This window comes from Sebastes fasciatus, chromosome 9 (genome assembly GCF_043250625.1).
Source record: "Sebastes fasciatus isolate fSebFas1 chromosome 9, fSebFas1.pri, whole genome shotgun sequence".
In the NCBI taxonomy this organism is placed as follows: Eukaryota; Metazoa; Chordata; class Actinopteri; order Perciformes; family Sebastidae; genus Sebastes; species Sebastes fasciatus.
In genome coordinates this window covers 8,439,204-8,455,465 of record NC_133803.1, presented here as the reverse complement: position 1 = coordinate 8,455,465, position 16,262 = coordinate 8,439,204, and the positions used below count along the sequence as shown (strand labels likewise).

Below are 16,262 nucleotides of genomic sequence, written 5' to 3'. Positions count from 1 at the left end.
AATGAGACCCCTGAACTGTAAAATCCTCCTGTTTCGCTGAAGTCACCGGTGTGGTTCCCCATCAGCAGGGCTGAAAAGAGTACAAGAATATTGTAAAAGATCAGATATTGTAAAAGTACTGTTACTCTAAATACATTTTACTCAAGTAAAAGTAAAAGTATGAACTAAACTTAAAAAACAGGTTGAATTTAATTTTCTATTTCTAAAAACAAATAAAATCACTAAAAGTGATCTATAAAATGAAAATCAACCCCCTTTTTTAAAGTTTAGTTCATCTCTTCTTGACCCTGATAAAGAAAAACGCCTCGTATTTCAATTTTAATTTTTGTATTTTAAAACGAAAATCAAATAACGACTAATTTTGTTTTTTAATATCCTTTTGTGAAAGGAAAATCAAATGACCAAAAGATACACTGACCCAGGCACCATAGCACTATAATCTGTACATTACATAAATATACAAATGCGTTGCAAATGCCTCATAAGAGAGGAGACAAAAATCAGACAATTGAACAAAAATGAACAACAATAAATAAAGCTGTGGACACCACCGCCTGAAACTTCTTTCACAATAAACAGGGTTTTTTCTTTCCTGCCACCTGTGCACTGTGGCTGGTGGATTCATAAATCTACCAGCCACTCAGTACATCACCATTGGGGTTTTTTGTTTTGGGCTGGTGTGTGAAGCAAATCTAGCAGCTTGCATTTTTACCAGCATTTTCTTGATGGCTGGTGCTAGTTTAGTTTCCAAACCTGCACGCAACTACGTTAGGAAGTGTTTTTTTTTCATCTGGAGAATCCAGTCAGTGTGCTGTTGTACTCACCTGTCTGAATGGCACCGTGAAGTCCTCCACAATCTGCTCCTGGTTCAACTCCTCTACTCCGCCATTATCACGGCAGAGTATAGCCTTTCCTCTCTGGTCCCACTGCGGGGATTAACAGTCTCAAACAGTCTCAAAGTTCCTCAGTGAAGCAGAAGTCAAGGCATGTTAGCATGTAGCATGTTAGCCAGGAGGACCAGCATGCTGCTGTTCAGGTGATGAACATCATGGGTGTGTCAGGGAAAGCTCTTGTCCAATCAGGTGCCGAGGCGAGGCGTGACGTTATCTCACACTACAGGGATTTCATGGTGCATTCAGGTGCACCTCGTAAACTCTGAGAAACTCAAGCTGTTGTTGTAAAGGTCTCCTGCCATCTAGTGAATCTTCTATTTGTTGTTTGTTTGTTCCCAGACTGGTGAAATAAGTTAATAAGTTATAAGTTTTGTTATAACATATCAAATAAATTATTAAAATTTGACCAAATGGCCTTAGTGTGGTACATTACCAAAAAAAATATCACGCTTGATGCCATGTTTAAAGAAGAATTTGAAAATGTAAATGACAGTCGTCAAAATGTAAAGACTCCTTTGTCTAACACTGGCATAGCCATCAGTGCTGAAATCGAATCGAATTGAATCGTATCGTGACCTTAAAATCGAAAGTCAAATCAAATTGTGGATTTGGAGAATCATGACATCCCCACTTTTTATGGGCCTTTCACACAGAACACGGCAACGACATTGCTGCCCTCTGAAACCCACTATTTCTAATGACTTGTGCGGCGCAACGCCGGCTTTTCACTGCACCTTGCAAAGCAGGAGCGCAGCGGAGCACATGGGCCGCACATTGAGAAACTAAACTGTAAAGCATCATCACAGTGATATCTCAATCATCATCATCTAACGTCAGACTTGATTCTTGACCTTGGAAACAACAGTTGACCAGAAAAAACCCCCAACAAATCTCACACATTTAGTCCATTTCGTAGCCGTTCTGGAGCCTTTGATCAAATCACATGATGGAATTTGCCCATATTTCCATTTTCTCTGATTTCTCATCTAATTTGGCTTAAAAATATTAATTTTGTAAATTTTGTCAAATAACAAAGAAGACATTAAGTCAAAAAAAAAGACAACACATTCTTAAAAGCACACACATTTAAGTTTAATTAATGAAAAAGAGTGGAGGTTTGGTAAACATTTTGTCGGTGGCACTACATACATTCAGCATTATTGGGAGTTTTTCAGTTTAATCCCACCATCAATCCTGTAACAAAAAAGCTAATAGACAGAACCCAACGAGGGATATTTCTTAAGTTTTTGCACCAGTTCAATACAACAGAGACATTGTGTTACAATAACATATTTATGTATATAGTTCATAGGATGGAAAATCTGTGTTTCTGGTCATGTGACCAGATAACTGAATTACATCTCAATATAGCACAAGCACCACTAAGATGTCTACCAGGAAGTTGAATGCACCAGTCCAGTACAGATCAGTGCAGAGGAAGGAAAGGAGACATGAAAAGAAAGCCACATTCGACTAAATATGCACCTTTACGAGGCACACAGCCTAAGCGTTACAGTGACTGTTCATCAGTATCCTTTATGAGATCTTCTTTTAATGTTATTGTACACCACTGGGATCACATCAACAGCATGTAAAACAAAGTTAACATGGGTAGCAATATGAATAGGAGCTCTGTGTGCATTGTACCAAGCTGAGATCTGGCCCTGCAGCCTTTCACACTATAAAGAGACTTTTAACATTTAGATCAGCAAAATGGATAAACACAATCCCAATCTGCAGGGAGAACAATGCCTTAAGCCATCCTGATGGACTGTCACTTATTGAACAGTATGTGATTTCTATATCTTACATTGGAAACTAAATAACAGCTAAAAGTTACCACTTCATGAATAAGCATAGGTCATATTTATCTATACACATTTATACATTCAGGTATGACTGTTGTGTTCACTGTAATTGGCACCATTTCTTCTTTTTTTGTGTGGATAGCCAGTCAGAACTGACATTGAAATGTCCAGACCTTTCTCGTTTATGATCCGTCAGTAGTAGGCATGTAATGCTTCACACAGTTGCCTATTCCGACAGATCTAGGATGATTTATCTTGACATGATCATTGTCCTCAGAAGCAATTTCATCCTATTTCTTCTGGCTTGACAGCAGCTTATGATCAGTTGAGCTTGACTACTTTAACTCTGTTGAACTAAAAACACCTCTATGGCAAACATCTCTCAAATTAAAATTATAGAAATACAACCCAACACTTCAACAAAATGAACATGAAAACAATCAGAAGCCTTTAAGTGTGGTATGGTAATTACAAGGTCAATTTGAGGGGGACATCTCTTAATCCCAGCTCTGACCTCTCCAGCTCCTGCAGCAAATGAGGAATGTCTGAGCCGGAGAGGAGGAAAACACTGTCGTAACTCGCTATTTAAGTGATGTTACAAATACCTTACAGATTTTTATGCTATTTTTATTCATTATTTTAGCTTTTTTCATCTTTTTGAAATTTTTGAAAATATTTGAAAGTCAGCAACATTTATGCCTTTCACTTTCTACAGGAAAACGCCTTTAGATAAAATAAATAAAATCAAGCACAGACTCTCATGAATTAGATGTAATATTCACATGGAAGACAACATATACAATATTAAACATATTTCTAGACCAATACTGCCTCCTATACAACAAGGCCAACCAGCTGCTGTATTTTTGGCCAATTAACGTAATGAATTACCTTGTTGGAGCAAGTGAGATCAACAAATAAAAACACCTAGGGAACCAACTGAATGCCTTTCCACCAGTCCCAAAGCTTCCAGAAACAGACTTACTCTTTAACATAGAAAAATACTATACCAAAATGAAATACAAATATATATATATTAGAATCTGTTAGGCATTTCTATATAAAGAGTTGTTGGGGAGGGTTGGGGGTGGGGGACGGGACGGCTAAAGGAGTTAGGTTACATCATGAGACAAAATATAACAAAATATAACAAAAATAGAAACAAATCAATATGAGAAATTAGACAGAACAAAACAAAAAATCAGAAGATGATTCTGCAACCTTTTGTTTTGTAATAACATTTATAATGATATTAAGAAGCTCTACATATTTGTTGGCAAACTCTTCTCCACACATGCAACAGTTTGCACAAGTTTAATACTGCAGGCATCAAGAGGAGCAGGGCTAAACAGCCTCCTGCTCAAAGGGGGGTGGGATTATGCAAATCATCCTAACCCTGAGGCAATGCATGCTGGGGGACTGACAACCACTGGGCACTGCCAGCACCAGATTGGTTTTGCTGTACGAACAGAATAGATAGTTGCACCACACGAGCCCTCTCACTTTTACAAGTTTTAAGACTGTGTAATGTATGTATGCCATGCGTGTGTGATCATGTACTTCAGAGAGGTGTTCGACTGTCGTTTTCAGTGCTGCTAGTCAGTGCAGTCTCTATTTTTATGGAGTTTCTACGTTACGGTACCTCACAGCAAACAACTGTGACGCCAGACCACCTGGCCTCGAAGCCACGACATCCGCACTGGATTATGTGCCACTCTAACCCTACCTTTTCTTTGTTCACTTCTACATGTGCATGTGTGGATGGATGACTGTATCCTGGCAGAGAAATTGCTACACCAAACCAATAACAACTTTAACTCAACCCAAACCATATCCAGCCCAGTCCAGGTAACCCAGCCAAGCTCAACTCAAGATAGCTTTGCCAAGTCAAACGGTCCAGCTCTCTTCTCATCCCCCTGTTTCTGTCTTTTTGTCTTTCTCTGCCTCTCTTCTGCCATTCTTAGCCAGGCTGGACCCCACTGTCCTCACTGCCTCCACGAAGTAAAGATGGTAGATGGTGGCTAGGCTGTCAGAGGCCTCACAGATGGATGGGGAATTCACACTGGGTAATTTGGGTTGGAGGGATGCCTCACTCTGAATGCAACACCTTTGAAATCTCTGGACCCCTTGGAACAATGTTGCAGATACAATGGTTCTGTTGCTGTTGTTGTCACTTTTACATTGTTGCTCATGATGTTGGTTTCTCTGTGTTACTGTAGGTCACACACCCTTGGAAGGGGAGGAAATGTCCTATTTTACAAACATTGTTGTCCATAATATATAGATAGAGGTTTTATATATATTCTTTATACTCTCTCTCTTTCTATTCTTTCCCTCCCTCGCTTTCCTCCAGTCCGCTTTCTTCCTTCCTTTCTTTCTATCTTCTGCTCGGCGGCAGAGGCAGGAAATGTGAGTGAATGGTGCTACATGCAGCCCGAGCAGCCGCACTTGATGGTCTTTTCCACTTCCTCGCTGAAGGAGGTTCCATCGCTGCATTCAAAGGTGTATTTCCGGCGTTTCATTCGCTGGCTGGCGCAGCAGGACCCCGTATCGCAAGCGCCGGAGCACTCCACCCAGGAGACCATGCGTGTTGTTTGGCAGATGGCGTAGCCTCGCTGCACCTGGTAGAAGTCTCGCACAGGTTCCCCCCGGCATTCAGACTCTGGAAAACATGAAAAACACACACAGACATTAGTATAATTACTTAATCATGGTAGATCCAGGAATCCTGAAGTTAAATTTAATACCTTTTAAGACTCTTTTAAAGACCCTTTCCATACATTATAAGACCTCATCGCCACTTTGAGTTCTAACCGGTTACATCAGCAACACACTTTAACATTAATTTACTATACATTGATTGTAAGATAGCACAACTAAACAGTCTTAGTTTGTGATAAATCTTTGGACCACTGTATCAATGCAACATAATTCAGATAGACGGGGTGGGAGCAAAGCACAAAAGAATTAATTGAGTGACTAAACCTAATGCAAGGTTTATTAAGAAAGAGTAATATCAATAACGGGAGGTAGAAACACAATTTTGTTCCCTATACAAGCACACACTTGAACTCTTTGTTATTAGGCTACTATATATTGATTCTTTATATTATTGTCTTTACTGCCATAAAAAATGTCACAAAAAGTCATAGTATACTACGCCATAAAAAAGTAATACAAAATGTCATGGTATAAAGTATGTCATATAAAAGAGTCATAAAAAATGTCTTGATATAGTATGTCATAAAAATGTCATTTTAAAAAGTCATAGTATAGTATTTATCACAAAATGTCATTAAAAAGTCAAGGAAAAGTAATAAGAATTCTAATAGTATAATAATAATTGTATGTCATAAAAAAAATACATAGTAAAGTATGCCATAAAAAATGTCATTAAATAGTCATGTATAGCCGTAAGGAATTAAATAATATAGTATATTATGGAAAACGTTACAAAAAAAATAGTCCTCCTACCATTTGTCTGAAAACTTGCATTTCCCCATCAGCTATTTCCACCATAGCGAGCTGCAAAATGTAATACCTCGGAAAATGGCATTTAAGACTTTTAAATATTTTTTAAGACCCTTAATTGTCACTAGATTGACTTATTTTTTAAGACCCTGCAGACACCCTGTTGATCGTATCTTTTTCCTTAGAATTACAGACTGACATAGAGAAAACCAACCTGCATCACACAGTTCCCCAGTGTAGCCACTTTCACAGTGACAGTAGGCGTCTCCTGTGTCTGAGATCTGGCAGCGACCGTGTTTGCAGGACAGGCGACGGCAGGGGTTGAACAGCTCACCCTGTTGGTTACACAGGGCACCGCGGTAACCGTCCTCACACTCACAGCGGTACGACTGAGTGTCCAGTGGGATGCACTGTCCATGGACGCACCTAGTAAGACACAAATAAATCAATGAAGTTGGTGTTTCAAGAGCAGTATCGTGGATTTGCAGCACTGAAACAGGTTCCCAACTGTCAGTGGTGAAAAAAAAGGACATTTACTCAAGTACTGTACCATTTTGAGGTACTTGTACTTGACTAGAGTATGCTATTTTAGATTTCTAATCCACAACATTTCAGAGGGAAACGTTGCACTTTTTACCCCACTACATTTATCTGACAAATTTAGTAACTAGTTACTTTTCAGATTAAGATTTTACATGTAAGAAAAAAGAGCTTTTAAAATACAATACATAGTTCAAGACATTTCCCAAAATGCAAAAATAATAGAAAAGTTGAAAAAATTAATACAAATTTGTGAAACAGAACTTATATTTTTCTCTTTTCTTATCATGGTCCCTCCGATTTATCTTGTGACCCTTGGAGGGGGCCCGAACCCTTTGTTGGGAACCACTGGACTAAGGTACCTAACTCTCCACCTTAGCTACAACAGTAAAATGCTACTTATACATTGTTGTATCAGTATTAACAATCTAATAATGTAATGCCTTATAATACATCAGTCACAGGGGCTATTATTCTGCAGAACAAGTACTTTTACTTTTGATACTTTAAGTACATTTCGCTGACAATACTTCTGTACTTTACTTAAATGGCATTTTGTATGCAGGACTTGTACTTGTAATAGTGTATGTTTATATTGTGTTGTTGTATTGGTACTTTTACTTAAGTAAAGGATTTGAGTACTTCTTTCACCACTGCCCATTGTGTGGGAAGACAATGGGCAATACAATGTTTACTGTGAGATATGAATTCTATCCTATTTGTTAACATACTTGCTGCCCTGGCAGGGGTTGGTAGATGGCTGGTCACATTGCGGCCCATTCCAGCCTGGCTGGCAGTGGCATACTGGTCCCTGGACCCCATCAGGCTGGCAGATGCCATGCACACAGTAGATCTTCTTGCAGGGCTCACAGCCCGGTACCACGCCAGGCTTCATCTGGGTCTTGGTGAAATCCTGGAGCTCATTGTTAATGTACAGGTTCTGGATACAGCCGTGGAAACTGGAACCGTTCTGGAGCTGCCAGAGACGGAAAGCGCCGGAGTGTACATCCACTGGCATGCCTAGAGGAGGAGAGAGAGACCAGAGATGGTGTTTAAAAGGTGTGAAGACGTGCGTACTGGATCACAAACGGACAACGAACACGGGGCTGGTATGAGTGTAATGGAGGAAGGCATTTCAAACATGCCAACAGTGCGTGTACAATTTGTCAAATTAATAAATGCAACTCTTTTTTAAATTGGCTTTGATATTATGCATTTGCACCACAAGACACATCATCGTTGAAACAGATGACAGCAAAAGGCAAAGGCTTATGGGAAAATGTTTCCTGTAGTGTTGTATGAATGAAGAACAGTACAGCACAACACATCACAGCACTGAAACACACTGTACAAATTCTGAGCCACTCCTGAGCAAACTGTCACGTCAAGCCTGACCCTAGGGCTGCATGGAAACAATCATAATCAGCTAAATCTTTCAATTTTGTGAATGTCAAGAGTGGCTAAATCACACATTACAGATAAATACAGTTGTGGAAACAAATCCATGCAAATAAAGAAAGAATCTGAAGTGAAGACTGTGCCTGGTAGTTCATATGATAGTCACTAGAGGGCATAATTTACACGCTGTAAGAAATGTGCTATAACGACAATAGATCTATTGGACTATAGAGCGGTGTTGTATGTTCACTATACTGTAGGTTGTGATTAGGGCTGTCAATCAATTAAAATATTGAATCGCGATTAATCGCAAATTAATCGCACATTTTTAATCTGTTCAGAATGTACCTTAAAGGGAGATTTGTCAAGTATTTAATACTCTTCTCAACATGGGAGTGCGCAAATATGCTTGCTTTATGAAAATGTATGTGTATATTTATACTGGAAATCAATTAACAAAACAAATCAACGACAGATATTGTCCAGAAACCCTCACAGGTACTGCATTTAGCATAAGCAATATGCTCAAATCATAACATGGCAAACTGCAGCCCAACAGACAACAACAGCTGTCAGTGTGTCAGTGTGCTGACTTGACTATGACTTGCCCCAAACTGCATGTGATTATCATAAAGTGGAGTCATGTCTGTAAAGGGGAGACTCGTGGGTACCCATAGAACCCATTTTCATTCACATATCTTGAGGTCAGAGGTCAAGGGAACCCTTTGAGAATGGCCTTGACAGTTTTTCCTCGCCAAAATTTAGCGTGAGTTTGGAGTGTCATCCTCCTTCCCAACAAGCTAGTATGAGGTACCAATGGATTCCTTAAGTTTTTTAGTTTAATATGATACCAGTATCTTCACTCTAGCTTTAAAACTTTGCCCGCTACAACCTAAAAAACACAAGTTGTGCTAATGCATTAAAGCAATGAGTGGCTTTAAAATGAATTTGCGTTAACGCGTTGTTATCACGTTAACTCCGACAGCCCTAGTTATGAACTGTCATTTTTGAGAGTTACGTTTTATCTGTCAAGGTGAAATGAGTTATTTATTCATTGCAAATGTGTGCATTTGGTGTACTGGGAGGTCTATGCATATTTACGTATTGTGAATTAATGTGTGTCCCCTAGCAAACACAGTCATGACTGAAGGTGGGGATGGTGTGGGTGGAGGATCGGGTTTGGGTTTGGGTGGAGGTAGGACGGGGGGTTAAAAAGGGTTGAATGGTTGAGGGGAGGGGTTGGTTGCGGTGGTGACAAAGCGAGGGGGGGAGGGGTGGTGATTGACAGTAGTGTAGTAGTTAAGAGTGCCTGCAGAGGAGGGAGGTGTGTTCTGGAGAGGGCCCCTACCCCCCACGTATAGTGGAGCCTCCCCGTTGAGGGGCCGCGCCGCCGCAAAGCTGTCCATTGTGGTAGGGAGACCCCCGTCAATGGACAGGTTCATCATCTGGTCAAAGGTCACTAGCTCCACTGTGTGGAACTGGCCATCGTTGATTGTCTCAGTGCTGGCAAAGGAAAACAGAGATTGGACATAAAATATAGACTTAATAAAATATACAAATACCATGTTTTATTCCCCTAACAGTGACAGTAAACTTTCAAAGGCAGCTTACCTGTAGATGGCATGTCCTGGCTGGCTGCCGGGGTCATAGCTGACCTTGACATGACCTTGGTAGAGCTCCACTGCAATGTGATCATTGTCTCCATTGTACAGCAGGATACCATTATCCTCAGCTGTTGAGACCTGAAGAGGGAACATGTTTGCATTTGGTGTTATATACAGTATTATTAGTATTTATATACAATTATACAGGCTTCAGAAAGGCAGCCTCAACACACATCAACACACTCTGTGGATACCTGTAAGGTGATGTTAGCTTGTGGCCAGTTCTTGAGGTCAGAGAGCAGTAGGTAGGAGTCTCTGTCGATGAAGTTGACGCTGACCAGCTTCTCGCAGCGTGGCCCGCCAAACTCCGGAGGACACTGGCAGAGGGCACGCCCGCCTAGCTCCACGCACGGGGCGTTGTTCTGGCAGTCGGCCAGCTCACACAGGGACAGCGGAGATGGGGGAACCTCACACAACTGACCACTATAGAGAGAATGAGAGGAAGGGTGATGTTCGTGAAGCAGATGAAACTCTACTGTAGTCAAAATAAAGCCTTCGTTAAATGTGTGCTCTGCTCACTTGTATCCTTCAGGGCAGACGCAGGAGTATCCATTCAGCTCATCCACACACTGAGCTGCATTCTGGCAACGGTGCTCCTCACAGTCGTTATAGTCTACACTGCAGTCATCACCAATGTAACCAGGAGAGCACACACACCTGCAATACGCAAACACAATACTGGAATCAAAGGACGAAGCTACCTCCTAGTCTGTCTATTCCTTTTTTTAAATATATATTGCTTCATCATTTTTTGCTATATAAGATGTTGCTAGCAGCAAACACTTACTTGGGTCCAGTGGAGGTGATGAGGCAGGTAGACTGATGTTGGCAGGGGCTCCGTCCTGGGGCACACACATCCTCCATTTCTTCGCACATCTCCCCTACACAGACACATTTAAAAAAAAAAATATGAACTGTTGTACAACACAGAGCAGGAACCGTCCTGCAAAAACAGCAAAACAAGAAAGTCATACAGAAAATGTATTATTACAGCATGATCAATTTAATATTCTTAAAATCACAGATGAATAATCTTGTCAAGCACTATTTGCATTCAATTTTTAAACCTAAAACAAAAAAACTAGTCTCTGTTTTTATTAAATTCAATTTGTCAGAAGACGATAAACAAGTCTGAAAGTAGATTGCAAGACTGGAAATATATGGCAGAATAATTCATGTCTTATAAAGTAATCTAGTTTCAAGAATATTTATCTTGAATTTCTTAATTTCTTTGCTTAACCAAGTCTTTTTTAAATTAGTTTTAAGGTTATATTGTGTGCTTATTTTTTTATAGCATATTTGGAAAAATCTTTATCTAATGGCAGATTTTTTTGTTTCATACCAAATTTTTCTAGATTACCAAATATTTTTGCTTGTTTGTAAAGGGGGATTTTTTTGCAGTGCAGTCACTTCTTGAATCAAACTGTGTGCCATGCACTAACCTGTGTAGTAGGGGGGACAAAAACAAGTGTAGTTGTTGTCTCCATCGATGCAGGTTGCTCCGTTCTCACAGTCGTTGTACTCGCATTCGTCAATGTTGGTTTTGCAAGTGGGGCCCTCAAAGCCCAGTAGACATGAACAACTGCGAAAACGCACACACTCGTTAAATCATCGTGTCAAGCTCCTCGTGAGATAAATAGGATTTCAAAACTCGCCTTCCTCACCTATACTCTCCCTCCTCATCCTCATTCACTTGGCAGGTTCCTCCGTTGGCACATGGGTTACTCACGCAGGCATTCAGAGCTGTCTCACAGTTCTTGCCCTGAACACAAAGATAAATGTTTATTAGTTTTTTGCTATAAATTGTACATACTTCAACACATCGACGATATTCACAAATACGGCGGCAGCATTGTGTGGCTCTGACCTTGAATCCTGGAGGACAGCTGCACCTGTAGATCTCCACCATGTCGCTGTGACAGATGCCTTGGTTCAGACAGGGACTGGACAGACAGGGGTTGCACTTGGCCAGCACTGTGGCGTCCACATCACCTGAGGAAATTCCAGACAGATAAGAATGAATTGCATGTAGATACTAGTGCTTCTTATGTTATATGTCAGTGTCCGACACAATAACTCACCTGTACATTCAAACTTCTTAGCAGGTGTGGTGAGCAGCAGTTTGCCCTCCATGCCCTGTGGGCCAGCACAGCGGGCGATGCCGGGCTCTTTGTAGCTAGTCTTCACCCAGTCAGATAGCCAGCGCAGGCGACAGTCACAGTGCAAGGGGTTGGCGCCAATAGCCCTGATAGGTAGATAAACGTATCAATGGTTTGATAATATGGGATGGCTGTGTTATATATGTTCTATCTGTCACTGTAATACAATCTATCACCAGCAGGTGTCTCTACACCCTTACGTAAAACAAACCAGCTCAACTTTGTGCACTATACAAATAAAAACGCTGCTTCTCAAAGAGTAAAGAAGATTTAACGTGTAATGCTCAATGCCACTTTGTGCCATACATCATCTGGAAGAGGGCGTCTCAATTATAGGCAAAGGTGCGAACAGAAGGCACTCTTAACCACTTCTGTCATGGTGGTCGTGAATCAATGCCGCTCTGTCCTCCCGCTGGATGCACAAACACTCCTGAATCGATGCTGTTCCATTACGGTGGAACACAGGCTCATCTTTCAGGCCGGGCCAATAGCTGACACCTGACATCTGCTAACATGAAAGCCACTTGACTGTGACTGCGGATCAATGGCTGCCCTCCATCCCTCCCTTCACCCCGTTTCCATGCAGCCTTGACTCCTGTACTGCCCTCCAAAATATGTCTTTGTTTAGTCCTCTCCCTTCTTCCTCTCCAGCTCTGACACTGATAGGTCTATTGATCAGCGACTGTCAAGGGATGATGTGAATATCCAGGCTGGATATCAGAGGGCACACTGCAAAGATACTGTAGACTAAGATACTAAGACTGTGTAGCTTTACACATGTCCACGACTACATGCACGACCACAGGACGCCTACGCGCCACACACAAAATTACAGACATACATAAACAAACCAAAACAAACACTGAAGTCCACAGACCATGGATAATCTGTGTCTGTATGTGTGTTAGTGAACGTGTGTGTGTGTGTGTGTGTGTTACGGAGATGTCACAGGGAGATGACAGTACAGGGGTCTGTGTGTTGGTTTCACCACAGGACTGCGGCTGATTAAGGGAGGGCTTGGCTCATGCGAAGCCCACCAAAGAGGACTACAGACAGGCCACTGTGAGCCACGCTCTCCGGCTGTCTGACCGGACCCCCTCTGTGCCTGGAAGTGTGTGTGTATATACATGTGTGTAGACTTCACAAACTCAGCGCAGACAGTATCACATAGGCTGCCATCGGAGCATACAGTTGTGTGTGTGTTAGCACTTACAAGTGGGAAAGTGAAGCCACATCGTTGAAGATGCCATCAGGGAGCTCTGAGATTTCGTTGCCATGGAGAGACCTGAGGGGCGATGGAGGAAGGAGATGAAAAAAAGAAAAAGAGATGTTATCATAAGATAAAAGTGCTGTTTTGTGTAACTTTTCTGCCGTGCTATTAGAGATGAAATGATTAGACAATTCATTCATTAGTTGATGTACTATTTTGATACTCAATTAATTCCTTGAGTCACATTTAAAGCCAAAAACATGCTCATCACAGCTTCTCAAGTGTGAAGATGTGCTGGTTTTCTTAGTCTTCTGTAATTGAATATTGAATATCTTTGAGGTTTTGAACTGTTGGTCAGACAAAACAAGCAATTTGAAAATGTCATATTGGGGAAAAAGGAGACTGTGATCGGCATTTTACACAATTTTCGGACAATTAGAGACAAAAGGATTAATCAAGAATAATTGGCAATGAACAAATGTTGCAGTCCTACATACTATACTTTGTTTTTGGACAACTAAATCCAGAAATAACAGGAAATATTTTGAGGGATATTTCAGTGTCGGGTGGTAGTTATTGGGTTTGGATTTCTGGTTGAGCCCTGTGCAGCTGGCAGAGATGTGAGGCTCTATAAGTATGTAAAAGACTGGTGTCAAGTTTCTCTGTGCGTCTGGCTGGCACGGCCAACAAGCAAACGGGGGGAACAGAGTCGCAGCACATGCAGGACAGTGAAAAACATTTATGTAATTGTGTGTGTGTGCAGATTTATTACAGGTATATTTATGTGCTTGCATAGTTGGGCACATGTATGTATGCTTAATGCATATACACTATATTCCATATACCCTTATTTTCCTTGCTGTTCTCTGACTACTATCTAAGGTGACAAGCCAACATGGCTTAATGGCTAGATGACTGATGGCTGCTGTAATCCGCAGGGTCATTACCACCTCCAACCCTCCGCTGACCGCACGCTAATGTTACCACGGCTCAGTCCGCAGCACAGACACATCCCACATCTGCTCTCTATGCCTGAATGATGAGAACTGATGTATAAACAGACTTTGAAAGCCTACTTCCTTTTTTGTTTGATCTGTGAATTACCACTAAGCTGTGGACGAGTCAGGGGGGAAAGGATACAGAGCTGGTCAACGTAAGGATGCAGAGCCGTGCTCGAGTATGAAAGGGAAAAATATACAATGTAACCGTCTGAGACAACAAGTTAATTGGCCTGTGTGCAGGGGAGAATGCTTATTAGTGTAGAGTGAGTAGCTGGGTTGTGGTAGTCGGAGTTAGGATACGGAGGGCATGAAGCCAGCAGCAGTGTGCCAGCTAGGCAGAGATCTCATGGGAGAAAGGAGCCAGGGAGTCTCCAGGAAGTAACCTGATCTGCTCTCCTGCTAACATTCTCTCTGTCTGTCCTTTTCTTTTCTACAGCTGTATATCATTACATCACTCCACACTTACCTATGTCAACCTATCTTTAGCTTGGCACAATCCTCAGAATGGAATTGCATTTGATATTTCTGGACAGGCAAAATGGTCCAAGTGTCAAAGTGAACTTGTTCAAAAATGTTCACACAAGCTTGTTCACCTGCAACCAGTTCATGTTTTTGTGATTCTGCGAGTCCTCTGAGCTGCGTGTTTTGAGGATCATGTGATAATGTTATTTACTCACAGCGCTGCATCTGACCGAGAATATGTCCGGTTTTATTTCATTCGTTGCAGGCGTTTACTTTATTTTCCTTTATCACTTTCCTTTCTCACAGCTTCCCACCCAAGCCCTGGCGAGCCACGCCCTAGCGCTGTCTCAGCTCACTCACCTCACACCTAATACCCAGCAGGCCAATTAGCAGCTTATTAATCTGCAGCTCAAACCACAACCATCATACACACACATGCACACACTCACACACGTGTGTACACTTGCACCAAACTACACCACACCCATGCCAGGCTCAGACCCCTGGTCTGTTTGAAGCTCTGAGCGTTAATGATTCTTCTCCTCTTTACTGCTCTGTAAAGCCAAAGGTGCAGCTTTATAAAGGCTTTGGCACCTCAGTGCGTCCCGTTCGTAGCCGGCTTTGGCATCTCGCTGCGGTTTTCTATGAAGCTTCCAACTTTGAACTTTGAACCCGGTTGAAACTATTAAACGGAGCTCATTGTCGCTTCGGTTTTGTGGCACCCACACAGCCTTAAAAAAAAAGAAGCCATGGCACCAATTGACATTTAATGGGAGGCTTATGATTGATCACACCAGCAGTAAAGACATCAAAGTTTTCTGCTTCATTTGGACTCCCGTCTGACTGAGACAATAAGGCAGTCCAGACAGTCTGTGTGTATATGTGTGTGTGTGTGTGTCTGAGCTTGTATATAGTTCTGAGCCTGTGTGGTGTGTGTGCGTGTGTGGGGGGCTGGTGGCGTTGGGGGGGAGGGCCTCACATGGCGTCTAGCACACTTGCAACATTTTAAAAGTGAAGGTGGCGTGAGTGAGTAAGAGCAGGAATAACGGACGCAGCTTCATTAGGGATCAAAGCGACGCGCCCGGGCCAGCAAGGCGGCATCGGCTAATGATGACCGAGCTTCACTCTCATTCCACGCTAAAAGGGCTCTTGCGCTTTGTGCCTCGTAATGATCGGGCCTTTAGTCGAATCCCGCCGTAAAAAGAGGCTTTGTTGAAGCTTTGTTGTCAGTAGTAAAAAGTGTGCCTGCTATGAGCACACATGGAAGGCCGATAAGTCTACTCCCACACACATACTAACGGGCACCGAGCCAGTAGATGACAAACATATAAGCTATGCATACACACACACATATACACATATACACATATACACACACACATATACACATATACACACACACATATACACATATACACATATACACACACACACACACACACACACACACACACACACACACACACACACACACACACACACACACACACACACACACACACACACACACACACACACACACACACATACATAATCTCATAAGGAGTGCTGCTGGGCCTGGTCTCTGTTTCTCCGTGGCAGAACTAAACTGTACGTTTGAGTTAAAGTGTGATGCATCCAGCTGCTGTATCTTTGGATGCAGGTCCAAAGATTGGT

The 16,262-nt window shown here is 41.9% G+C and overlaps 1 protein-coding gene across 6 annotated transcripts in view; it reads right to left on the bottom strand.

The window, feature by feature from the left end:
• Positions 1–1,960: 1,960 nt before the first annotated feature.
• The window catches only part of slit1a (slit homolog 1a (Drosophila)), a 102,543-nt gene continuing 88,241 nt past the window's right edge, over positions 1,961–16,262 (bottom strand). For 4 of the 6 annotated variants that reach the window (XM_074645794.1, XM_074645793.1, XM_074645796.1 and 1 more), the window contains 13 exons: positions 13,147–13,218; positions 11,856–12,019; positions 11,642–11,766; positions 11,439–11,536; positions 11,217–11,356; positions 10,562–10,655; positions 10,294–10,431; positions 9,969–10,197; positions 9,722–9,852; positions 9,420–9,613; positions 7,444–7,732; positions 6,387–6,598; positions 1,961–5,363 (listed from right to left, as the gene is read on the bottom strand). In XM_074645794.1, the coding sequence (XP_074501895.1) occupies positions 5,125–5,363; positions 6,387–6,598; positions 7,444–7,732; positions 9,420–9,613; positions 9,722–9,852; positions 9,969–10,197; positions 10,294–10,431; positions 10,562–10,655; positions 11,217–11,356; positions 11,439–11,536; positions 11,642–11,766; positions 11,856–12,019; positions 13,147–13,218 (2,125 nt within the window). In that variant the 3' untranslated portion in view covers positions 1,961–5,124. The remainder of the gene's footprint in view (positions 5,364–6,386; positions 6,599–7,443; positions 7,733–9,419; positions 9,614–9,721; positions 9,853–9,968; positions 10,198–10,293; positions 10,432–10,561; positions 10,656–11,216; positions 11,357–11,438; positions 11,537–11,641; positions 11,767–11,855; positions 12,020–13,146; positions 13,219–16,262) is intronic. The other 2 variants (XM_074645798.1, XM_074645797.1) reach the window with 1 other exon arrangement.